The sequence below is a fragment of the Megalops cyprinoides genome, chromosome 21, assembly GCF_013368585.1.
Source record: "Megalops cyprinoides isolate fMegCyp1 chromosome 21, fMegCyp1.pri, whole genome shotgun sequence".
In the NCBI taxonomy this organism is placed as follows: domain Eukaryota; kingdom Metazoa; phylum Chordata; class Actinopteri; order Elopiformes; family Megalopidae; genus Megalops; species Megalops cyprinoides.
Window position 1 is genome coordinate 2,495,001 of NC_050603.1, and position 27,500 is coordinate 2,522,500.

The 27,500-nt window shown below is 46.5% G+C and overlaps 1 protein-coding gene across 3 annotated transcripts in view; it reads right to left on the reverse strand.

The window, feature by feature from the left end:
* gabbr1b (gamma-aminobutyric acid (GABA) B receptor, 1b) overlaps positions 1-27,500 on the reverse strand; it is a 64,443-nt gene that overhangs the window by 31,735 nt on the left and 5,208 nt on the right. For all 3 annotated transcript variants that reach the window (XM_036515626.1, XM_036515627.1, XM_036515625.1), the window contains exons 4-9: positions 22,551-22,637; positions 21,497-21,561; positions 17,657-17,795; positions 16,010-16,195; positions 15,696-15,713; positions 1,440-1,600 (exon numbers count right to left, since the gene is read on the reverse strand). In XM_036515626.1, the coding sequence (XP_036371519.1) occupies positions 1,440-1,600; positions 15,696-15,713; positions 16,010-16,195; positions 17,657-17,795; positions 21,497-21,561; positions 22,551-22,637 (656 nt within the window). The remainder of the gene's footprint in view (positions 1-1,439; positions 1,601-15,695; positions 15,714-16,009; positions 16,196-17,656; positions 17,796-21,496; positions 21,562-22,550; positions 22,638-27,500) is intronic.

The following is a 27,500-nucleotide window of genomic DNA, read 5'->3' on the forward strand; positions in this document are numbered from 1 at the left end:
CAACTGTTTTCAATGCGCAATCAGGTTATGATGGCAACGACAAATAGGTCACCAATTATCCAATTACGATCCACACCGCGTCGTGAAATGATGATGTTTTCAGTACTCCATCTGGCCCGCTCTTCAGAACGCGGTTCCGGGGCCGAGAGCGCGACGCCAGTGAAAGTACAGAAAATTGCAGAATTACTGTGCGCGGGAGAATCTCTGCATTTTGCCGGATTTCGGTCGGGCCCCACTTATCTTCCGTGGGTTCCCTAACACGTCTTTTTTCCGCCTACACAGGACTAAGAGAAGATCTATATCTGGCGACAGAAAACTGCCTGTGGTTTGCTGTCCATGGTGCTGAATGGTAATACCATTCGGAGGGCTATCTGCGGAAAGTCACTAACACCAGGCCAAAGGGCCGGAAGCGAACGCCGTGAGCTCACGGGGTGACGGTAGGAATCCATAATGCATGCCTGCCCCGATTGACACTCTGTCCAAGCAGCTAACTACACTCGCTACTGCATATTGATCTTCATTCCGAGCAACTTCGCCTCTCAAACCGTCCCCGGTGTTTTCTTACGCAATTACGTAATTATTGCACGGAGCGCTGGCTTTATTTCGTCTTGCTGAAGTATCTGTGGAGCTATGCGTTTGTTTGAACTGCAGTTGCCCCGGTAACTGTTGTCATGCCAACTCTCCTGTCAAAGCCCCAACACACACACACACACACACACACACAACACCCTCTCCTCCTCCTTCTCCACCCCAGGCTTTGAAGAGTTCCAATGCAGAGCCATTTCAGCCAATCAAAGCGACGCTTTTAGAAAATGTAACCAGTCAGGGTGCAGTTAACTGTTTGCTAACTGTGTGTGTGTGTGTGTGTGTGTGTGTGTGTGTGAGAGAGAGAGAGAGAGAGAGAGAGAGAGAGAGACAGAGAGAGAGAGAGAGAGAGAGAGAGAGAGAGAGAGAGAGACAGAAGGGATGGAGGGCAGAGGGCAGAGCTTTGACAGCATCTGAGGGGAGAGTAACTAACTAGGAAGCGCACGACCATAAGTAAGACAGCAGCACGTATTGTTTGACAAGGTAAACCGCTATACTGGTTTATGGCAGGGTACTTTACATGAAGAAATAAGCTTTAAGTTAGATTTTTTTGAGAATGTCAGTCGGCGCCCTGCTCTCTCTTGTCATACTCGTTTAATAATGGGAGCTTACCTGTTTATCAGTCGTGCTAAACCGAACATTGTTATCTAGCAGTCACAACGAGGGTGCAAAACAGAATCATTCTTTTACAGGGCTGTGGGTCCCTGTCGCGCGAAACACGAGAGGATGCACGCCCCCATTCACCTGCCTCATTCAGCGGGGCTTTACCTGACCGTCCCCCAGCCTCTTTCATGAAAACAGACACGCAAAAACAGCATTACAGTATAATACACTATCATTCTTATTTCACTTACCATGCTGTCGTAGTATATCAGTTCCAGCTCGTAATCCGGTAGGATATCCGTTCTCTTGTTGACCAGCTCTAAGGCCATTTGAGCAGAAGGCAGACATGCCTGTCCTCCCGGCCAGCCGCCGCTCATTGGGAACAGGGCTCCGATGTACAGCTTCTTCTTGCCTACAACCGGGCAGGACCAAGAGAGGAGCACGGTCAGCGTGGCGAGGACCACGGCGCGGCCGCCCCCAAAGCACCGGCCGCTCCGCAGACACCGCCGACACACCGTCATGCCTCCTTCCTCTGAGTTCTGAGGGATTCGATCCGGTTTTCCAATATTTCGATTTTGCGCGAAAATATTGTCTTTTATCTCTAAAGTACAATGCTACTATATGTAGCTACATTATATTTACAAAACACTTACAAGAGGAATTATTCATTTCAACTAAGCTATGTGTTAAAAAAATACCTAGGTTTTCTGTTTACTATAAACTATAACGTTTTTCAAACTTCTAATTTATATCAAATATCGTAATGGAAAGTTGTATAGAGTATAAAACAGGCCTACGCTACCACACCGAAGAAGGTTATAACTTTTTCAATTTTACAAATGACAGTGCGTACTTAAAACAAGTTGCCTCAAAATGACTAATATTATCGCGAATTACCATATGCACGGGTTACTAGTAAAACCAACCGTTAGTGTCTCAGCGAAAGTAAATTATGGCTTTTAGTTTTTAATGTTACAGCTTTTCTTATCTTATACACGATATTATCTTATATGAAGATCGGTTCAACACGTGTTAGCCTCTCAAAAACATCAGTTGAATAACTACAGCGAAATAGAAAAAAATGTATTTGGTATGGTGAGCAGACCGACAGACTCTTTTCGTCGGTATCACATTTAAAGAATATCGACCGTGTACGGGTGAGCGGCGTTTGAAACTGTCGCTGGCTAATAAGGTCAATTAACCCAGCAAAGAACGCGCGTTAGGAACTCGTCTAATTGAATTAGATCGGGTACAAACCAATCGAAAATACCCGAGAGAAAGACTGCAATAAATTCCAACGATTTTTATTTTGTAAGATGCTATTTCCTCTCTTAACGATTCAAGCGTCAATCGATTGAGAACAAACCTTATACGTGTAGCTACAAATAGTTTCGGTAAAAAAAAAAATTAGCACCCGGTCGATAAAACAGAGCGATTCGTTCTAAATCGTAGTATTTTACACCACGGAATAAACGAAGTCATTCAAAATAAGGGGACTATTAATTGATTTTACTGTAATAACATGGAAAACGGGGGGAAAGGGGGAGAGGGATGTCACCGCCCCCTCTCTCCCCCTTTAAAATGTGAAAGAAATGGGAAAATATTTCACGGGACGGTCAAAAACGTGCCTGCCTTCTCCACAGTAACACATCCGCGAGTGCCTTTATCTACATACTCACGGCTCTCCCCCAGAACCCTTCGATATACTGTATTTATCATGCAATTGATCGGCCGTAAGTTACATTTTGCAAATAGCCGCAATGATTGCAGTTGCACGGGCTATCGAATAATTCCTATATTCGCAACTGCTTTTCGGTATTAGTCCCGTATTTTAGCGACGGAATACATATAGGCGAAGCGATGACGGCTCGTCTTGCTGCAGCATTAATCCATGTCTCTGACAGAGAAGATGAAGGAACAAAGACGCTGGTGGGAAAAATGTTAAACGAAAGAAAGGTCTGCGCGTTATCTTCCGCTCACTGCAGCTGTGAGCGTGTGTGAGAGACGAAAACGGTGCCAGTGTTTTAAAGAGGGGGCGAGGGAGGGAGAGAGGGAGGGAGGGAGAGCGAGAGCAAGAGCGGGAGGGTGGATTTTTTTTTTCTATCTAGCTCTCTCCATTTCAGAAACCACTTTGAATTTGCAATTCCCTAACACGGCCTCTCTCATTTCATCTCCCTCAGTTTACGGTATCTCTCCCCAGCCAGCGGCAAACCCTCTCTTTCTTAAAGATTTACGCACACAGCCCCGCTCTGATAGCCTCTCTCTCACTCTCTCCCCGTCTTTCTCTCACTGAAAGCAATTTCTGTAGTGAAATTAATCACCGTTTTCCTCATTTTACGGACTCTCTGACCACCCCTCCCCCCCCCCCCCCAAACACACACACACACACACACACACACACACACACTCCTTGCATTAGCACCAGCCTCGCGCGTTGCATTTCAACTAAGTCTTTTCTTGCCGCGCGCTGTGGCTGTCCACTACGCCCCCTCCCCCCTTAATCAATGCAATCACTGAATGCACCCAAAATCAATAACTACATCTGACTGGATAGTAAACATTTTTTCACAGTTTTCTTTCTTCTCTTTTATGCAGACTTCCACATCCTTCTAAGATCCTTCTCTTTCTCAGCATCTTCTGGTCCAACCATTGTGTGTGTGTGTGTGTGTGTGTGTGTGTGTGTGTGTGTGTGTGTGTGCGTGTGTGTGTGTGTGCATTCATGCATACATGTGCATGTACATACATCTGTACAAAGGAGACTGAGTGTATGTCTAAGTGTGTTGTAAATAATGCATTCTGCAGTCTGATGGCTGATACTGATCTCTCTTTCACTGTCTCTCTCTTCCTCTCCCTCTCTTTCTCTCTCTCCCTCCCTCCCTCTCTCTCTCTCTCTCTCTCTCTCTTTCTCAGGCTACAACTCTTCACTCTCCAGTGTTCTCTTTATGTGTAATGTTTATCATAGTCATTCTCACAAGAGTCTGTCTGTGTGTGTGTGTGTGTGTGAGAGAGAGAGCATGTTTTTGTCCCACTCTAAGTCTTAAACAGAAAGTGTGCCTCATGGCAGGTTCATTCTTTTTTTAGCTAGAGAGCCTTTTCCCTATGCATGACCCAGAGAGAAAATGCACAAGAAACATGCAAACGCAGCTGATAATACAAGTTTAACACAAAAATTAACATGCTTTTAAATGCATGACTGTCATTGCCATAATCATCCTCACTGCCATCAAATTCACAATCATAATCATCATCATCATCACCGTCATGATGCACTGTGTCTCAGACGGTATCCAGAGTCATGCAAACTGAAATGCACTATAAATTTGCTGTGAGATAAATAGATTTGGTTAGAGAGACCGGTCCTCTGTTGGATAGCAGCAGGGTGCTGCCCCCTCTCTTTACACAGCCAGGCAGAGACAGATTCATGGACCCCACAATGGGAGGAGCTTCCCTGTGCTGTCAATCAAGATCCAATCAGAAAACCTCTCTCTCTACCGCAAACCACCACGATTGGTTCAAATCTGTGACTCACTGGAAACACTCCATGGCTCCACATATTTTGGGGTTCATGAAGTCACACTCCGCCAAAAAACGTGGACTCCACCCAAAAATTCATTCAGAGGTGCAAACAGTGTTCATACATTCCAGTGACGGGAGACAAGCGGACACCTGTCACAGTCTGAGTGACTGAAAGACAGGCACGTAACCGACAGAGCAGAAAAGCAGAGCTCCAGCCAAACAGATTCAAATGAACAGGACATGCGCCCCTAAATCCACACAAATCTTCATACATTCCTATGGGTATGACAACTGCAGCATAGAAAAACCATAACTGAATAACAGCACACAGTGGTACAGTCTGCTCAGCCCTGTAGGTCTGGCTTCACCGGTTCTGAATTGATGCTGTCCTGACATGACATAATCATAATGAAGATGATATATCGCCGCCGCAGCACAAAGAGGAAAAGCACAGCATGGCGCTTTGTAAATCACGGCTCTATAAATTCAGCTGACACCATGGTGCACAGCTGATTAGCGATTCTCTCGCCCCTTTTTAAACAGGTTTATTATATGGGAGAAGTGCTCTGATGAAAAAGTAGCAGGGGTCATTAAAACAAACTGCTGTGGTGCAGAAGTATAACTTCTTTTTTTTTAATGAAACTGCTACTCTGCTCAAAACCTGCGCTCTGCGGGTTCCGAGCCCTGCCTTCATCACACAGATCCTGCACATTAAATTACTGTCATTTAGCAGACGCTCTCACCCAGAGCAACTTCCATAGGTTACAATTTCATCCATTTTACACAGCTGGATATTTACTGAGGCAATTGTGGGTTAAGTACCTTGCCCAAGGGTACAACAGCAGCAGTGTCCCAGCGGGGATTCGAACTGGCAGCCTTTCTGTTACAAGCCCTGCTCCTTACCATGACACCACACTGCAGCCCAAGAGTATTTGGGGACGGCAGTGTAGCATAGTGGTTAAGGAGCAGGAGTTGTAACCAAAAGGTTGCCAATTCAATTCCCTGTAGCCTGAAGATACAGCGGCAGTGCCCCACCTGGGACTCAAACCAGCAACCTTTGGATCATGAGGCCTGCTTCTTACCCCTACACCGAGACACACCCCTCAAGCAATGAGTCAGTCCTCTTCCTGCCCCCAGGGTGGCGCTCTCTCCCACCATTTTCTAGTACTCAGTGTCTCCTTGTCTGTAAGTCCCAATAGGAGCACAAAGATAAATAAATTCTGACCATTTATATTTTTAAATGATAAAAAGCAAAATGCATACATGTGATAGCCATACTTTAAACACTTTGTATTAAAAACAGTTGATTTCAAGTTACCGGTAGCTATCTATCTAAATGTACAGCAGTCACTTTATTACTACAACTACCAGTCAGGCACTGAGATTGTTTTCATTTTTAAATTCATAATTGCTCTGCATGAATAAAGTACATACATTTGTCAGTTGTGATTTGTTCTAAATAGTCCAACAAAATGTGCTGGTTAATTATGAAACGCTCATATCTCAAACTGCCACAAAAGACGGGCTACGTCTGTGATATAAGGTGTGCTTTTGATCAAGTCTGAACAACACCAAGGAATGCTGGGATATTTTTTTTTTCAGATATTTTTTCACGACAGGCCTGACACACGCCTTTTCTTCATTTGAAAACTCTGCTCTCGTTCGCTGACGTCCCTTCCTGTTCTTCTCAGTGTATTTCAGCTGGCTGTCCTTGCAGTTCGCGTTCTCCGCTGTCAGGTGACAGCCACTTGCCTGCAAACCTGTGGATCTGCTGACTTGTAATCAGCAGGCGAAAATTTTAGGTGACAAGAGCGTGTTTAACAGAGGCGTGTCTTGTTAAAAAAAAAAAAAAAAAAAAAAAAAAAAAAAGAGTCACAGCTGCTTCCAGAGCTCTGTGAGAGCTGTCAGTCAGGGGTCACCTGCTGCGCTCCCACACTTCCTGGAACCAGCACAAATCGATGGTTTCGTTTTCAAAAAAAACAGACCGCAGGGGGGACAAGACACAAAATAGACTGACCCCGCCGCTCGCCCAGAAACTCAGGAGGCGGAGGGAGATTGATCGCTGACGCGGGAGAGATGTTAAGGTCCCGGCCTGGATGGATTCCTCCATCCGGGCACACTCAGAGAGAGAAGGGAACAGGCCGGGGGACCGCACTGAAGACACAACGCCTCTGCACCCACACGAGCACCAGGCCCGGGATTCTCACACTGAACACTCAGAGTGTCCCGGCCAGCGCTCAGACACCCGATACCTCTCCCCTGCCTGGTAAGTGCTTGCGCCAGGGCGGTTTGCAGGCATTACGTTAACTGATGGAGAGTGAGACGAAACCTTAATTACAGGCCTGCTTTTGTGTTCAGGGCTCTGACTGCAGAGAGAGATTGAATTCCTCACTCTCTCACGTCACTCCTTCTGCATCACCCTTTCAGCTGCGGCGTCCACACCGAGACCGGGCACGAACCGGCTCCCATTATCAGGGACGGGTCGTGATCTGGGCTTTCAGAGCCCGGGCGGTGTTTGTTCATGCTCTGGGTGGGATGAGACTTATTTACCTCCTGATTTCTGTTTGACTGGGGTAAATGGGTCCCTTATTTTGCTCCAGCCTCACACTGCAGGTCATTCTGGATGGACACATCCAGAAATTTGTGAATGAAATGATTTAAAAAAAAAAAAAACCCACAGAGGGTAAGGGGTTTACCCAGTAACATCCTACTGGTGACAGAATGTGTAATTATTTTCCTTTTACCTCTGGTGGAGCTTTGTGCCAGTGTTCTGATGTTCATGTGCTACATGAGTGAGGTCACACGTGCTGCTTCGTTCTGGACCTGAATCCTCTGCCTCACTGATCCCACAACCCCCCCCGAGGGTACAGCCTGCTGCAGCCATCGCCCCCACCCCCACCTTCCCCGCCCGTGCACTCCGACTCTGACACCAACAACATGAGGGGCTATGAGCCGGACGCGCCTGCTTTGGGGGTCTGGAGCAAATAATATACTGTTAGCATTTGAACAAGTAAAATACTGTTAAAACGGAGCAAAAACATACTGTCAATGATTTGCTGGAACAAATAGCATAATGTTAACAATGCAGCAAACAGCCTTCCGCACCTTATCTATTGCTTCCTCTCCAAAACAGTCTCAAGAGCAGAGAAAGTGAAATAGCTCCCACCAAACCAATCACACCGTTTCCATGTTTAGAATATTTATTTCTGGACTTATGTCCGTGTTTCTGTTTTTTATGGCTAACACAACGGGCAGACCATACTGTGGTGATTAAAGAGCGTCCTGCACACCCCCCCGCCCCCCCGAACGCAGCGCGCGGCGGAACTGGGGTGTGAAATACGAGCAGGAGATCTGCTGCGTTACGCACCTGCTGTTTACACCGTCTGTGCCTCTACACGCCCCTCCACGATTAACCCCCTCAGCGCTGTGTTACACCGCACCCCACTGCATGCTGGGGCATTCCTCAGCGGCTTCCTCTCGCTCTCTTGCTCCGATTTAAACACAGAACGATGGCGGTGAACACGGTGATGTGTGGCATTAATGAGGGCCTCAGAGAGTGAGAGACAGCGAGGAGTCCGCCTGGTTTGATCAGGCCGTTTAGGAAAGAAGTTTAAACTTGGTTTGTCTCTATCACTTGTGGTCTTTGTGAGAACCTTAATGTGAAGAGCTTTAAAAAGGCAAGACTCTCTGTGTTCCCCCCCCCCCCCCCCCCATCTCCACCTCCCTCTCTCTCTCTCTCTCTTTCACCACCTCCCTCTCTCTCCCTCACCACCTCTCTCCCTCTCCCTCACCACCTCCCTCTCTCTCCCTCACCACCTCCCTCCCTCTCTCCCTCTCCACCTCTCTCCCTCTCCCTTTCTCCATACCTCTCCGTCTCTCTGAAAGCACAATCATGCTAATGTAATCCGCAGTATGTCATAAACCACAGGCCTGGCAGCGTCCCACCTGCCCGACAGCAGCCCAGAGGCTGATATTTACAGCCCCCGTTCCTCATATTCCCAACACCTCTCAAGAAGCGCACAGTCGATTGGATCAGTTCTCCGACAACACATTCCTTCATTTTCCCTAATGCGTCCTGCGCCAATCAATTTAATAACATAGAATGGCATTGGATCAGGTTTGATTCGGTGATTTATAGACAGAGCTGGTCACACTGAAGTCCTGGATGTTGAATGTGCGGACACCTGAAAGGACACTGAAGCCTGTGGATATCGGTAACCTCAGAGCTCAGGCTCTGACCTGAAGCAACGCCAGCAAAGTATAAACCTTTATAGAAACCTGACATTTGGCCACAGAAAATACCAGTCCCCTCCGTCTCCCTCCTGCAGATGTGGTGAACTTTACTTAAGACCATGCGCCCACATACTCACGCACACATACACACACACACACACACGCACACACATGCACACATGCACACACACACACGCACACACACACACACACTCACACTCGTCTACCCTCATAATGGTGTCAGTGGCGGCCGGTGACCTATGAACAGCAGGAGCGAGGGAACCTGGCTTTACACTGATGTTGCTCCTGGACTTGCTCTTCATGATTGACAGGCTTGATTGGACAGAATCTCCCACCAGCAGCAGACTCCCTGCACTTAACTGTGTGATGTGGTGGTGTTAGCGTTAGCTTCCTGTGCTGGGCATAACATCACTTTAATGAGACTTAAAGAGACGGAAATATATCTAAACTATATCTTAGTTTATTACTGAGACATCACAGATAACTGACTATCAGCGCAGATTTTTGCTCTGCTTTTGCACATTCTTTCCTAAACAATTCTGCTTTTTAAAACTGGAATGCTGCTAAACTGCTAAACTGTGCTCAGCATGTGAGAATCAGTGTTTTGAGAGTGTGCTCAGGCCTCTGCAGCTCAGCGTCTGGCACTGACTCCTGCCTGCCCACACACAGGTAATGATACACTGTGATGATCTGAGTAATGCTCTCTCTCACACGCACACACACGCACACACGCACACACACACACACACACAGGTAATGATACACTGTGATGGTCTGAGTAATGCTCTCTCTCACACGCACACACACGCACACACACACACACACACACAGGTAATGATACACTGTGGTGGTCTGAGTAATGCTCCCACACACACACAGGAAATGATACACTGTGATGGTCTGAGTGATGCTCTCTCTCTCTCACACACACACACACACACAGGTAATGATACACTGTGATGGTTTGAGTAATGCTCCCACACACACAGGTAATGATACACTGTGATGGTCTGAGTAATGCTCTCACACACACACACACACACAAGTAATGATACACTGTGATGGTTTGAGTAATGCTCACACACACACACACACACGCACAGGTAACAATGCACTCTGATGGTCTCAGTCATGATTCGCTCACTAACTGGGCCTGGCATCTAAAGGTCACCTGACATTTTGATTTCCAACAGGGATGCATTGCCTCTCAGGCGCGGGGGGTGTGGGGGGGTCAGCTGGTCGGTGAGCTTATTAACCTTTCTCCCGCTGCTTGACAGACACAAGTGGGCGGGGCCTGCCACTTGGGGGCTTTCTTCATATCTCTTCACTGACATCATTACCTCCCCACAGAAAGAGAGGTTACAGCACCATGCACTGAGAGAGACCATACACACCACACAGATACACACACTGAGAGAGAGAACATACACACCACACAGACACACACACTGAGAGAGACCATACACACCACACAGATTCGCACACTGAGAGAGAGACCATACACACCACACAGATACACACACTGAGAGAGACCATACACACCACACAGATACACACACTGAGAGAGACCATACACACCACACAGATACACACACTGAGAGAGACCATACACACCACACGGATACACACACTTAGAGAGAGACCATACACACCACACAGATACACACACTGAGAGAGAGACCATACACACCACACGGATACACACACTGAGAGAGACCATACACACCACACAGATACACACACTGAGAGAGACCATACACACCACACAGATACACACACTTAGAGAGAGACCATACACACCACACAGATACACACACTTAGAGAGAGACCATACACACCACACAGATACACACACTGAGAGAGACCATACACACCACACAGATACACACACTGAGAGAGACCATACACACCACACAGATACACACACTGAGAGAGACCATACACACCACACGGATACACACACTTAGAGAGAGACCATACACACCACACAGATACACACACTGAGAGAGAGACCATACACACCACACGGATACACACACTGAGAGAGACCATACACACCACACAGATACACACACTGAGAGAGACCATACACACCACACAGATACACACACTTAGAGAGAGACCATATACACCACACAGATACACACACTTAGAGAGAGACCATACACACCACACAGATACACACACTGAGAGAGAGACCATACACACCACACGGATACACACACTGAGAGAGACCATACACACCACACAGATACACACACTGAGAGAGACCATACACACCACACAGACAACCACATTTAGAGAAAGCCATATACACTATGCAGATACACATACTTCCAGTGAGAGACCATATATACTACAGTTACACACTTAGAGAGTCCATATACTCTACTCCACATAGCTACACACACTTAGAGGAAGCCCAAATACACCACAGCTACCATGGCAATATGCTGGGCACCAAAAATGGGAGAGGGAGGTCTGACAAACACCATGGCAGCAGGGAACTACTACACACTACCAACCCCTAATGTGTGTGAACCGACGCCAAGAGAGAAACGCTAAGCTATTATTCACAGTTCATCCCAACGGGTCACCGATAACACACCCCATTTTGGGGTTCCTGAAGCCCCACTCTCCCTGAGTGTTTAATTATGAAAGCTGGTTTTTCAGCTCCCCTCGGCTCACCATTCTGCCTGCTGGCTGGAGCCTGTCTGACACTGTGACAGGCCTGACCTTGAGCAGTATAAGGGCCTCTGCTCCCCCTGCTAATCCAGGAACACTATTCCATGCGTTAATAACTCTGTGTGAAAGAGTGCTTCCCAGTGTCAGCGTGCAATTTACCTTTCACTCATTACTACCCCTGTCCTCCCATTCTGCTGACAGAACTGGGCCTGAAATAGCCTCTGTAATCCACTTATTTATCCTTTTTAAAAATGTAAAGACCCCGATCAAATCCCCCCTGAGTCTCCTTTTGCTGAGACTGAAGAGATTAAGGCTGGGACTCCTTCACCATCGGTCCTCGGCTTTGACTCACGATTAAACGCAAGCGTTGTTCCTTCACCTTTGGAGGCGATGCTCGGTGAGTTCAGCAATCGCCAAGACAAATAAATAAAAAACGTGCGCTGTATTGAAAAATAATAACGCTCCCATTCACTTCTCTGTTAAAGTTCAGGGGAGATGCTGATCGAACCCACGTCTTTATCTCTCAAGCCACTTCATTACTTTTCCCGCCAGTCTTACTGCCCTTCTCTCTATTTCTGATAAACTTCCATGTCCTCCCTGGATACGGAATTTCCTCTGACAAATTAACACTAACATGACCTCATTTGATTTATACAATAACACTGCTACTGTATGTATCCCAGCATCCCAGCATCCTGTTTGCCTTGTGTTGTGTAATTGTACTTGTATCTTTAGATCCACATAGCCTTGGATCAGCTTTACATCCAAGTCAGGTTTGGGAACTGAGCTTGTAGCCTGAAAATTGCAGACTTGAACCCTAAAACTTTTGAATACGGCAGCTTACCTGAATCACCTCTGTAAAACATCCAGGTGTACAAATACATGAAGGGATGATATTTGGTTATATATACTGATGATGCGTGAAATATACTCTACATTGCTGGTAAAGGGTCATCTGCCAATCAGATAAAGTGAAACTAGGGGCAGAACGACGCTGTGGGTACAGTGATTGAAAGGGAGGACTGTCATTCCATTCTGAGGTAATTACAGCACTCTCAGACTTACCAGGAACAAATGACATCATTACGGTGATGTCACCTTCAAAGAGAATGACTTTGCTTGAACCACAGCAGTTACAATAATATATGGAAAAAGTATGAACACAAAGGCACACAATTTTAGCTTATGTCAATATAAAGTTGTTTCGACGTTATCATCTTAATAAAATACATTAATTATGTCCACTTTAATGCACGCAAATGATATGTATGTTTGCCAAACGTATTTCACAATATATATGATGTTACTGCTGTTATGTTCTTCAATGTGTTTTTAAAATATTTATAAATGTGCCGTCAGATGGGCCAGAGAGAGCGAGGGCTGCAATCACAGCGTTGTCGGAAGGCGCTGAGGTCCAAACTCACGCCGCCTGTTGCGAGGGTGTTCCAGGCATGCCCGAGCGCACTTTGGCCCAAAAAATATGCACATACTGAGCAAACGCATCGAAGACCTCGCCCTTCCCCACAACTTAAGCGCGTCCTAAATTGACCAGCGTCTCTGCGGGGCATCGCTTTGAATTTGCGCAGACTGAACGCGCTTCTGGCTCTGGGGCACGGAAAGAGTTTCATACGCATATCGAACGGCGGGTTTAACGTAGACTTACGAGTTTCAGCGATATCGCAGACATCAGCGTTTTCAGACCGTAAGAAGCTTCCTAAAATCGATGGGCGCTTAGGATGTGATGATGTGTGCTGTGATGTGACTATAAAGCGCGTGATGATATAGTCACGACAATCTCGATGCATTTGTCTCAGAGGACAATCTTATGTCGGTAAAACTGTGCATGACCAAATGACTCATTAATACAACTTCAACGTGCCTGGTTATTTGTATTAGAAATCTTAACCTCACAGACGCTCCCAAACCTCTCATTCAAAATTGCAGTCACGGTGATACCAAAGGCTTGTTTTTATGAAGTGTTTTTTTTTTAACTGAGAGACTTATTAATATGCATAGCCAGTATAAATGTTTCATAAGGCATATTCAGTTTTTCTTAAAATCATTCTCTGTAATCCCTGCAGCACTTACGGATTGCTTTCAGAATTACAGCCCCTGTCAAAGAGAATCCATAACAAGCGTCAAACAAGCTGCCTGTGCAATATTCTCACATGTTTCCCAAAATTATACTGCCACCATGTGTTTGAAATGATAATTGCAGCCTCTTTCTTCACATATGAAGCAACGCTGCCATCGTGTGGTAGAGATAAGCCTGACAACTCTACTTCCGCTTCAGTAGAGCCAAAAACTGCCTGGTTCAGTACCGGCCGAAAGCGCTGGGTCTTAAACCCCTGGCCGGGACCCAAAATGGAGCCCATTCAGATTTGTGCTAGGTCGTAAAGAGACCATTCAGGAGGTCAATTAGAAATCAGTTCTGACCCAATGAATCAGAGTGCTGTCATCATCATAACTGCTCCTTAGCAACCTATGTTGGTGCTTGCAGTATATTTTTGACTCTCGTAATTACTGGTCCTTTTTACACACTGCTTTATGAATATGTATGTGCAATATTAAACAAGCAGTTACCTCTGCCAATAAAATACTGAATTCACTGTTCAATGGAAGATAACCATTTGTTTCAGGTATTCAAGATAAATTGTAAAAACTTTTATATGTATTCTCATATGGATATTTAATGTGTTTAAATGAAAGTATAACTTTTTTATATCGCACATAAGTTTGCTTTCGTAAGCAGTGATGGTTTGTGAAAGGTCGCTGAGTTCACAGAGCCACTGGGCTAAAGGAGCGAAAATGGGCCGTTTCATGAGGGCTTCCCCTCCGGTCACACTTCCCCTGAGGAAATGCAGCGTTTTCACCATTTCCTCCAAAACTACAGTGACAATTCACTCATTCCACCCGTCAACAGCACAGATTTCCACACCACGCAGCCACGAGCCGCAGCGCTGCCGAAAGCAGGGAAAGCAGGAGCAACGTGCACTGTGATTCACAATCACCTGCCCTCCGTACACACACATCTCCCCCGCATCCACACACACACACACACACACACACTCACACACACACACACACACACACACACACACTCACACACACACACACACACCTCTCCCCCGCATCCACACACACACACCTCTCCCCCGCATCCACACACACACACACACAGACACACACACACACACACACACACACACACACACACACACACACACACACACACACCTCTCCCCCGCATCCACACACACACACACACACACACACATACACACACACACACACACACACACACACACACACACACACACACCTCTCCCCCGCATCCACACACACACACACTCACACACAGACACACTCACACACAGACACACACACACACACACACACACGCACACACACACACACACACACACACACACCTCTCCCCCGCATCCACAAACACACACACTCACACACAGACACACACAGACACACACACACACCTCTCCCCCGCATCCACACACACACACCTCTCCCCTGCATCCACACACACACACACTCACACACAGACACACACACACACACCTCTCCCCCGCATCCACACACACACACCTCTCCCCCGCATCCACACACACACACACACACACACACACACACACATCTCCCCCGCATCCACACACACACACATCTCCCCCGCATCCACACACACTCACACACACACACACACACACACATACACCTCTCCCCCGCATCCACACACACACACTCACACACAGACACACACACACACACACAGACACACACACACACACACACACACACACCTCTCCCCCGCATCCACACACACACACACTCACACACAGACACACACACACACACACACACACACACACACACACACACATCTCCCCCGCATCCACACACACACACACATACACATCTCCCCCGCATCCACACACACACACACACACACACACATACTAACACGCGCACACAGACACAACATACACCACTTCACCTCATCAAAATAAAGAATTTATCACTCCAAAGTCTGTCCTTACCTGAGTAATTCCGGTCATCTTTGAAGCAGAGAGAGAGAGAGAGAGAGAGAGAGAGAGAGAGAGGGAGAGAGAGGGAGAGAGAGAGAGAGAGAGAGAGAGAGAGACAGAGAGAGAGGGGGGGGGGAGAGAGAGACAGAGAGACAGAGAGAGAGAGAGAGAGAGAGTACAGCATTATTTTCCAGTCAATGTGCTGAACAGGGAGGTGATCAACTGAGGCACACACACATCTGTTTACACACACACACACACACGCTGACCTATAATCTGCTTATATACACACATACACACACACACACACACACACACACACTCACATTTGCAGATGGGTTTGGGGGAGTCCCACTTGCCCAGCTTGGTGCAGAGGCTGCTGTTTCTGCCCACCAGCTGGAAGCCTGTATTGCAGCTGTACTGTAGCATGGTCCCCTCAACTGGGGGACCAGGTGGCCAAGCCTCTACCTGCCCATTCTCCAGGGACGTCCACACCTGAGGACATGGCAGCACTGAGAGGGGAGGGGGTGAGAGGGGGAGAGAGGGGGAGAGAGGGGAGAGAGGGAGGAGAAGGGGGCAGTGAGAGGGGGAGAAAGGGTGAGAGAGAGGGGAGAGAGGGGGGAGAAGGGGGGGGGGGAGAAAGGGGGAGAGAGAGGGGAGAGAGGGGGGAGAAGGGGGGGAGAAAGGCAGGTGAGAGAGGGTAAGAGAGGGAGAGGCAAAGACAGACAGGAAGAGCGTGTAAGGGAAAGAGGGGGGGGAGGGGGAGAGGGAGTAGAAAGAGAGGTAGAGGGGGTTGGAGGAAGAGAGAAGACAGAATGGGGATTTAAAATCGCTCTTTGCTTTGTGGTGCATTTGTGCTGCAAGAAAACCATTCAATCACCATGCATCAACAGAAAACAAATAAGCATCACTGCGGTAAGATTCACTTAACAGCCTCATGTATCCATGAATATTTTATGTGAAATATATGACTTTGAAAAATGTGTTGGCAATAGCAGTAAAATCCTGAATAAAGAGAGGCTGGAGAGTTTCTGTTCTGGATCAATGCTGCTCAAATTCACTGACCTTTATGGTGCACGGATAGGCTAAAACTGTGACTGCACTGGAACAGAAGGAGCTGTCCAGATTATTTACAGATCAGTGAGTCTGTGCAGCATTGATTTAAAAACCCACATAAAGAAAGGGAGAGGGACAGAGGTCAGGACAGAGCGACGTTTTATTTTAAAATCCAAAAATTAAGGGGAGACACTCCCAATTCTCCTAGGAGAGGAAGGGAACTGTATGTGTCTATACACAACATATCTCTGCCTGTCACAGTGCCATCGCAGCATTGCCTGTGGTGGTTTGTGGAATTAGGGGAGGTGGAAGCGTAGTGAAAGTAGTGTTACATTTCAAAAAACCTTCTTAAATTAAGTATAACTTCAGTGTCCTGAGAAACAGTGTAACAGTGTGAGTCCTCTTTGGGAAGGAGTCCTCCTCCTTTGGGAAGGAGTCCTCCTTTGGAAAGGAGTCCTCTTTGGGAAGGAGTCCTCCTTTGGAAAGGAGTCCTCTTTCGGGAAGGAGTCCTTCTTTGGAAAGGAGTCCTCTTTGGGAAGGAGTCCTCCTCCTTTGGGAAGGAGTCCTCCTCCTTTGGGAAGGAGTCTTCCTCTTTGGGAAGGAGTCGTCCTTTGGGAAGGAGTCCTCCTTTGGAGAGGAGTCTTCCTCTTTGGGAAGGAGTCCTCCTTTGGAAAGGAGTCTTCCTCTTTAGGAAGGAGTCCTCCTTTGGGAAGGAGTCCTCCTTTGGAGAGGAGTCTTCCTCTTTGGGAAGGAGTCCTCCTTTGGAAAGGAGTCTTCCTCTTTAGGAAGGAGTCCTCCTTTGGGAAGGAGTCCTCCTTCGGGAAGGAGTCTTCCTCTTTGGGAAGGAGTCCTCCTTTGGAGAGGAGTCTTCCTCTTTGGGAAGGACCCCTGCGTGGTGGACCGACTGCGCTACTCACAGCAGCGGCTCCGTAGAGACAGGTCTGTCCACGTCCCGTTCGGCAGACACTTCCTGACCTTCGGCCCCACGATCACTCTGTTCCCCCGGCAGATGTACTCAATCTCGTAATCCACAGGCAGGATCTGCACACTGCGGATCTGCAGAGAGGAGAGGAGGCAGCTCAGAGTGAGTGTGTGTGTGTGTGTGTGTGTGTGTGTGTGTGTGTGTGTGTGTGTGTGTGTGTGTGTGAGAGAGAGAGAGAGAGAGAGTGAGTGTGTGTGTGTGTGTGTGTGCGAGAGAGAGAGAGAGTAAGTGTGTGTGTGTGTGAGAGAGAGAAAGTGTGTGTGTGTGTGTGTGAGTGAGAGAGAGTAAGTGTGTGTGTGAGAGAGAGAGAGAAAGTGTGTGTGTGTGTGTGAGAGAGAGAGAGTAAGTGTGTGTGTGTGTGTGAGTGTGTGTGTGCGTGTGTGAGTGAGAGAGAGAGAGTGAGTGTGTGTGTGTGTGTGTGTGTGCGAGAGAGAGAGAGAGTAAGTGTGTGTGTGTGTGAGAGAGAGAAAGTGTGTGTGTGTGTGTGAGAGAGAAAGTGTGTGTGTGTGTGTGAGTGAGAGAGAGAGAGTGAGTGTGTGTGTGTGTGTGTGAGAGAGAGAGAGAGTAAGTGTGTGTGTGTGTGAGAGAGAGAAAGTGTGTGTGTGTGTGTGTGAGTGAGAGAGAGAGAGTGAGTGTGTGTGTGTGTGAGAAAGAGAGTGTGTGTGTGTGTGTGTGTGTGTGTGTGTGAGAGAGAGTGAGTGTGTGTGTGTGTGCGTGTGTGAGAGAGAGAGAGAGAGAAAGAGAGAGAGAGAGAGAGAGAGAGAGTGTGTGTGTGTGTGTGTGTGTGTGCGTGTGTGTGTGTGTGTGTGTGTGAGTGTGTGTGTGTGCAGGACAAATCTGTCTGAGTAGCAGTAAAGATTAAAGAATAGGACCCGTACGGCTGTCTCCTCTGGAATTCTGCCCGTATCACACACCAGCCCCAGGGAGGCGAGATGTCATATGCAGAATTAATGAACAACAACAAAACTAGACTTAAAAAAGAGAGGCTCAGGGTCAAGCTTTGTGCATTATAAATGCACACTACATGTATGTGCATTGAAGTAACACTGTCTGAATGTAATGTGATATTGTAATTATAAATAGCATTGCTGGCATTGTGGAGATATGGCTGAATGCAGGAGGATGAGAGCAGGTTTGTTCTGTGTGTTCATCTCCGGGACGAGGTAGGGGAAGGACTGAGTCATCGGCTGCATCAGAGGAGAAGCACACTAAAACCAGCACCCTCATCACTGACACAAACCATGCATCACAGACCCTGTCTGTCTGCCCCTAATCCTATTTTCTACTGCTTTAGTTTTTAAGATATTAAAGATATAGATTTTCAGAGCCAACACTCAACTCAAAACCCTTACACTGTCCAACCCCTTATACTATATCTGTTGCATTCATTTGCGATTCGGTTGGAGTCAGTACACATCACACGCATGCACATTTTTTTCGGTTTGTTTCTCTGATTGGCCACATGCTGCTGACATCATCACACGGCCAGAGCAGCCTCCATTCCAGGTGAGCATATAAAGGTGAACTGCTGCCCAGAGGAGGGGAGAATAACCACAGTGATAAACCTGAAATCGAAACTTTGACTGTTGTTTTGGTGCAGCTGGTTTTTGTTTGATTTGGAGCACGAAAAGCGCTCTTTTCTTTGTGAGAACGATAGTTAGCTTTTTTGTGGGGTCTAAGAACAAATTTGGGTTGTTTTGACGTTTTTGGGTCTGCCACCAGGACTGTGGCAGAGTGTTTGTGTGAGACCTACAACGACAGTAAGCACCGTCCCCATCAGTTTCCTGAAGCTGGGAGCTGGGCTATTGCCTTTGCGCCCTCATTTTTAAATAAACAAATATTGAACGTCATGTCAACCCACAGCTGTGGCTCTGATGGTTGGATAGCCCAGAAGCCTGCGCTGGCCCCAGAGGAGATCCCAGGAGTCAGGAAAGTGCGTCAGCCGAGGTGAGTCACCTTGGCTATCCTGGATTGGGGGGTCTACCTCGTGCCACTTTTGGGGTTGTTTGCTTGTTTTTCTGCACATTCACACGGCACATAATTAAGCTCAGCCTGCTTTTCCCTTCCCAGACATCTCTCATAATTTGTTTTGGAGCCAGGGGTAGCCGGTTGTTACAACTCTCATATTTTTTTCCTCTCTTTTGCTATCACTTATTTCTCTTATTTCTCTCTATTTCTTTGAATGAGTTTCCCACAGCCTCATCTCATTTCCACCAGGGAGGCCTTTCTTTGGCGCTCCTTTAGTGATTTAGTGATTTCACCCTCAGAATCCACTGCACCAGCAGAGTGGGTGACAGCTTTGTGTATACACTACAATCCAATTTACATACAATGTTTCACGGGTTGCTGTTACCTGCCCGCTTATTTAATGATGAATAATGCAAAAGGCTGATACCGTTGCAGTAATAAAGAACATGCTGCTCTCCAACACATACACACATACACACATGCACTCAAACGCACACACTCACGTTTGCCCTTACAGTTCCAGAGGCAGAGAGCTACCTTTACGAATAGGTATGAATCAGTATTTTACTAGAGTTGGGCAGACTTTACACAGAGCAGCTACCGTCATATTTTATGAATCACCCTCTTAATCTCCTCAGACTCTGCAGAAGGAGACTCTGGGGGGAATCTGACTGCGGTTGTTAAAATTTAAAAGCAGATTCATAAAGTGGATTACAGGGGTTATTTCAGGCTGAGTTCTCTCACAAGAACAAGAGGACATAGGTGGTAATTAGTTAAAAGTAAATTTCACACTGACACCAGGACACATTTTTTTAATAGCAGAGTTATTAATGCTTGGAACAGTTTGCCTGGATTTGCAATGGATTGAATGGCCCGTGTACATCATTACACTGCTTTTGATGTCCTTATGCATGAATCTAAGCCTTAAATTACTTTATTATCTTGCATTTCTTCCCTTTGTTTTCTTATTTCTATTCATGAGTACAAACATCCTGCCAAAATCCTAGTCTGGTGTATCAAAGCGTTCAGCCGATATGGATCACAGCTTCAGACATTTCATGAAAGCACCGAGAGGCTACACCGCCTACAGCCACTGATGCGATTCCTGTCTCTGTGTTTCCAGGTTCGCCAGCAGGGGGCAGCGTTAGGAGTCACAGCCAATCAGCACAGCAGAGATGTGTTGCTGTGTCTCTAATAAGAGTCAACAGTGTAGACGCTCGTGCCAATCCTGATCTTTCTGAGCTGGCCGGACCTGTCTGTGGAGATCAGATGCACAGTCTCTCTGAAAATGCCTTCCAGCTTTCCTCCCAGTCACGGAGAACCTTCCTCTTACATGACATTATTCAATCGCTTGGCAGACATAGCTCCCTTTTTACATGCTTCTATATTTACATAGCAGGATATTTACTGGAGCGGTTCATGCTGAGTACCTTGCCTGGCAATGCCTCCTGCTGGATTTAAAACGTAAACGTTTCGGTTACAAGCTCGCAATGCAATACGCCATGCTGCCGTACCAGCCTCTGTGAGCGCCTGTTCCTGGTTCATGTGATCACACAAAACTCTTGTGGAACCAACCAGAGTGTGTGTTTATGTGATAGGATTTCAGGCCAGTAATTCTTTGTTCTACAGACGCATTGGCTCAACTTCTTTCCATTTTACACGCTGTCCATTGCACCAACGTGCAGCAGTCCTGATGAAGCCTCTTTGCTCAAGGATACAACAGCAGGATCCCATGAGGGATCTGACCCTGCAACCTTGCGGGTTACACAGCCAGGTCCAAAGACAAACAAAGCTCGCTGCTCCGTACCTGCTCCTGCGTCAGGCCTCTGTACCGTATTCCTCCATCCCTCGGGGGCCGAATAATGGCACAACCTGAGACAGAGACAGAGAGAAGAAACGTCGCAGTCTGACGTGAAAGGATGAGAGGACAGGCAGACGCGGTAACCTACAGAGGCCAGTTCAAAGGGAAGAGAGAAAGTGTGCCCTACAGCTCCGGATAACACTGCATCTCTCTCCCCTCTTTCAGATTCCCAGAGTCCTCTCATCCATCTGATTGCCTGATGTCTGCGCTGTGGCCACTGCCAGGTCATTTATCCACACTGCTGATAACCGCAGGGTCCAGGCGTAGTCATGGGCTAATCGGCTAAATGAAGAGAACCTCGGAATCTCCAAAAAAAGGAACCAGTCGGAATGTTCCTCCTGCTCTGAGTGCTGATTTAACGTCACAGACAGGATGTGAAGTTGTGAAGTCTACAATGAAACAGAATTTAAACTTGATGATTAAAAAACTAAATTAACTTTTAATGGTATCAGTGGTAATGCTACATGTACTAGCGGAAACAGAGTGCTATCTCGGGCCCTCAGCTGTGACATCAGTTTTTCAGAGTTGGAAAAAAGAACTCAGATACACAAATACATAGGTATATATTCAGAAAACAACAAGCCAATCCCACAAACACAAACACAGACACACACACGCACATACATAAGTGATGTGCATACTGTCAAGTTTCACTGAAGTCTCCCTCTACCCCCTTTCAGCCTAGATTGTTTCTGTCATGCCGACTTTTTGCCACTAGGGGTCGCTGTGTTCTGTTAGCAGGGTGATGATGTCAGCGGTGGAGTAGTTGTAACGCTTGAGATCAGCTGAAGATCTAACAGCAAGCACACATCTCCCATCATCAGCTTACTTACTGCCATTGCAGTTGATATTCTGCCCCACAACCATGCTGTCTGAGACCTGTAAGAGAATACTGCAAAGTACCACATACGGGTATCACACACACAAGCAGACATGTACACACACACACATGCACAAGCACAGACACACACACACACACACAGACACACACACACTTTACCTCCAGCTGTCAAATTATGTACAGCCACAGTGATCAGGGGGAAGACATAGAGGAAGAGAAGAGCCAAGGCCAGGGCCATTCCTTTACCTGCAGAGACAGACAGACAGACAGACACAGGACAGACAGAAGTGTGTTACTGTGAACTGCAAACCATCCTGAACCTCTTCCTGACTCATATAACAACTTCACAATTTCAATTTCAATATCTCAGGAAACACATCCAAACTACTGTATGACTCAACTTTGTAAGCACTCATGTAAGCTGTACCCCTGGACTTACATGGGTTACAGTTTTTTTTACAAGGATATTCATTTATACAGCAGGATATTTACTGAGACAGTTGTGGGTTAAGTACCTTGCCAAAGGGTACAGCAGCAGTGCCCAAGTGGGGAATCAAACCGGAAACCTTTTGGTTACGAGTCCTGCTCCTTAACCACTGTGCTACACTGCTGCCCCTGCTACCCCAATACCCTAATGCACTGCAGCTTGCAACCCCCAGCCGATCCCCTCCGCACACCCCACCCTCCTTTCAAACACTCGGAGGTGCGCTGTGCTCCGGGGCGGCCTGCCTGATAGTTTGCTTTGTCCTTGGTACAGCAAACTGCATTAGGAAAAGTGCCCCCGACTGATAGCATCACCTCAGAATCCCCACAAAAAGATAACAAAAGGATAATAAGATAAGATTACCATGTGAGAGTGGAAATGGTAACAGAGTGATAACAACCATTACTAAGATTATAGCAAGAGGATGACAACATAATGAAATCATTCTTCATGATTTTTAAGATTATATATCTATATATAGCCGTTGGCTGCAACTGAAACCTCTTTGATTGATTTGATTACAACACACATGTACTGACTCATACACATATCACAAATGCACACTGACCAGCATGAAGGCACATACTTAGGAACACACACACACATACACACACACACACACACACGCTTAGATGCACACAGGCATGCTCCTATGCACACACAAATACATGCTAATTCACATGCCACCGTGTATGCTTAAATGCACACATGTACAACACGCATGTTCTTATACAAGTGTGTGCGCTCGCACACACACACACACACACACACACACACACACACAGACAGATACACACACACACGTACACAGACAGACAGACAGACAGACACAGACAGACAGACACACACACACACATACACAGACAGACAGATACACACACACACGTACACAGACAGACAGACAGACAGACACAGACAGACAGACAGACACAGACAGACAGACAGACACACACACACACACACGCAGAGTTATCAGGATGAATGCAGGCAGCAGACTCATAGCAGAAGGCATTCAGTCTCTTTCTCTGACAGTAGGGAAGGCTGAAAGCTGCCTAATTCTGTTGCCTGGCAACTTTTCACAAATCCTGTCGCTACCCCCGTCTCTCTTTCGCAGTTTCCAGCATCAGTGGCCCCAGATCTCCGTCTGTGTCTGTCTCTGGAAATGGATCTCCCCATGCCTACCCCTGCTTCTTCACAAAGAACCAGCCAAGGAAAGCACACCACATTCAGGGGTCTCCTACATCCGACCCACGACCCTCCATGCTGGGTGTGTCAGGACCTGAATGGCCAATGTGAAAGGGGTATTTAGGAGGAACCAAGAAATGATGGGATCCTGAACACTCATTGGCCATCCCTGAGCCAATGAGAGATGGGAGGGTGGGAGGTAGGGGGCAACATCTGCTCTGGGATGTAAATATTAGCAGAACATACAGCACTGTTTTAGTTCAGAACTAAGGGGGCAGCAGTGTAGCACAGTGGTAAGGTGCAGGGCTCGTAACTGAAAGGTTGCAGGTTTGATTCCCTGCTGGGGCACTGCTGCTGTACACTGGGCAATCTCCTTAACCCACAAATATTCAGCTGTACAAATTAATAAAATTGTAACCAATGTAAGTTGCTCTTGATAAGAGCATCTGCTAAATGACACTGATGTAATTGGTTGTCGGGCAGCAGGGTCTGCGACATTTGGACAGCTGAGAAATAAGATGACCTGCTGGGAAAGCCATTGTTATTAACATATCACAAAAACTTATTAGAGGAACCACAAAAGGTCCACTGCCAGGCAGGTGATAACTGGCAGCAGAGTTAGTTACCTTTGTCTTTGTACGCTAATCCAAAACGAAAGCAGACAACCATGAACAGCTTTCAGAAATCAATCCCTCCATCAATCAGGCCCTCTGTTTGGAGAGTTTGTTTTGTTCATTTTCAGTGCAGACTCAGCTGCAGCTCCCACAGGGACTGCGCAGGTAGCTGCAACACATGCAGCCGTAATGGGACTTAAACGCTAATTTCTCCCGACAAACTGGCGGCCTGTCGGTTCTGCAGCCCTCAGCCTGATCCACCAGAGGCTTAAAGCAAAACCAGAAACGAGGGAAAATAGAGGAGAAAAAAAAACAAGAGGAACACATCTCCCTTTCTCTGCCGCCTCTCTCTCTTTCTTCTTTTGAAAAAGCAGAATATGTCAATATACTGTAAAATATCTAATCCAATGTAAAAGGAATATATTTTCATACATATTAAGATACACAGCGTATATGGGTTTTCAGTTCATATTGAAGAAAACAGTTTTACTAGACCCCATGAAACATTTCAAAACAAACAAATGAAATTACAAAGGAAAGTGGAAATAATTAATTTTGTGTCACATACACACATATTGACTCATATTAAAGATGCTGCAATTTTACTAATACAGTGAAGAATAAATTTTGCCACATATGTAATCTGAAAATGTTGTTCAATATATGCATAAATTTACATGTATGTAAGTGACACAACTTTAGATATTGACACAGTTAAACGGTGTAATCCTAGAGCTTTTAATTGAATGCTGATTTACTTGGCACCTCTTGACAGTTACCTGCTGTAAGTCTTCACTGGAATTTGTAGTCTGAGATGTGTTTATGCAAATAGCAGGATAAACACAACAGCGTTTCTCTATTTATTTTTACATTTGTGTCTCCTTAAACAAATTAGAAATACAGATTTTATTCAAGGTCATTATTAACTGAAATCAATTAGTGGCTTGGTTGATTAATTGCTATGGGGCCTAGATCAATTAATTAAACCACTAATTAAGATTAATCAATTGAGACAGTCTCCTTGTTTCTGCAGATTAAAAGAACATTCAGATGTGAATGCCAACTAGGCTGATCTCACTGGGGAGGTGGAGGTTTGGGTTGTTTTTTTTTTATGCTGTTCCTTTCGTCTTTTAGCCAGAGGAAAACAGGATCGCTCCTGAGAAAATCCCCAACATACCACACCGGTGAGGGAAGAGATGTCAGAGAGGGGAGGGGAAACTACAGGTGTGCACATTCATGAAACCAAAAAAAGGATCAGGATTTGGATTTTCTCGATGTGAACAGCCCGTTGGCACCAAAACTGACACAGGTACGAGTCCCAGACCAGCCGTCCTTCTTTCCTGCCCGTTCCTTTTATTCTTTCCTTGGCAGATCTCCAATGCGTATCATAAAACTGACGAGGCTGTTTCTCAGCGAAGGTTTTTGTTCGTCAGCGCTAAGTGAGTCTGATGAGGCATGTGGGCCTCCCGGTTTCCGCCCTGACCTCCGCAGCGCAGACACGGTGCTGTATCGCAGGATTACAGAGAGGAATACACCCACCCACCCGGGCGGAATTCTGCGCAGGTGCGTAGCACACAGAACTTACTGAGGGAAATGAGCAGCACAATGTGCTCTCTGGGAATTTTGTTTAATGAGCTGAGCTTTTTTTGGCCACTAAACTTTAATTGGAGGAAGGTTAACTGAAAGCAGCGACTGTGGGTAAGCGCTTTGAGGGAGAGGGAGAAGCACAGGTCAGCGGGAGACTGGAGGAGGCAGGAGAGAGAGGCGTGGAGGGAGAGAGGAGCTCATTAGCGCTATTTCGCCGTGCACCAACAGAGGGAGAGAAGTGTCACACACTGAGAACCACAGAGACGCCCTGTGATACTGTAGAGTAGAGATCAGAGGGAGGCAGGAGGTGGGGGGCGTGCTGTGTGACATGGCCGTAAACTCTGCGTTTAAGCCTGACGTCTTTGTGGACGGAGCTCCTCACGCAGGGGCTTAGAGTGAGAGAAGCCTGCTGATCCCGTCGCTGCCCGGCGTTTACATTAATACCTCAGCAGAACTGTGGGACCCAAGCGTCCACCATGCCTTCATCCCGGTGAACACGACACGCAAGCCGAACTCCCGATTCAAGCAGTCAGCCTGGGGATGCTGTTGGCTACAGCACAAGGCTGCGGTCAAACCTGACTCTGTTAGAACAGTGCTGTCAGAAACGGGCTCTGGCAGGAAATCTGCATTACATCGCAAGACACCATCTTTAAAAAACGCCAGGTATGTGTGAACAGATGATATATTCTAGGCAACACAGCTCAAGAACACACCTTGAGTTAAACCTACAAATTATGTGTTATGTTGTTACGCCCACCTTAGACTGACCATCCCTGACCATTTGTACTGCAGAATCAGAGTGAATGCAGTAAAGGAACCTCTCACAGAGCATCCTGTTCTGCATAAGTAAAACTGAAACTTCCACAATGGAATAGAAATAGAATCCACAATAAATACAGAATTTTTAAATCTGCTCCAAATTCTTCATCAGTGTCACCAATCCTATTATGCTGTAGGGAAGTGGGGTATGGGAGGCTCTCAGTCAGCAAAACCAAACAACAGAGCAAGCCTTAAACGGAATCCCCATTAAAGCACCCTGCAAATATTACATTACATAATATTATTTATTTGCTTAGCAAACACCCTCATTCTGGGCGACTTCCAGTTCTTATGGTTTTACATTACACGGTCAGCAATGTCTTTATTCAGCTGGATTTTTACCACATCAGTTTCGGTAAAGTGCCTTATAAACAATAATAATAATAATACATTGTTCAATGGCAGTGTGCAGGGACTTAA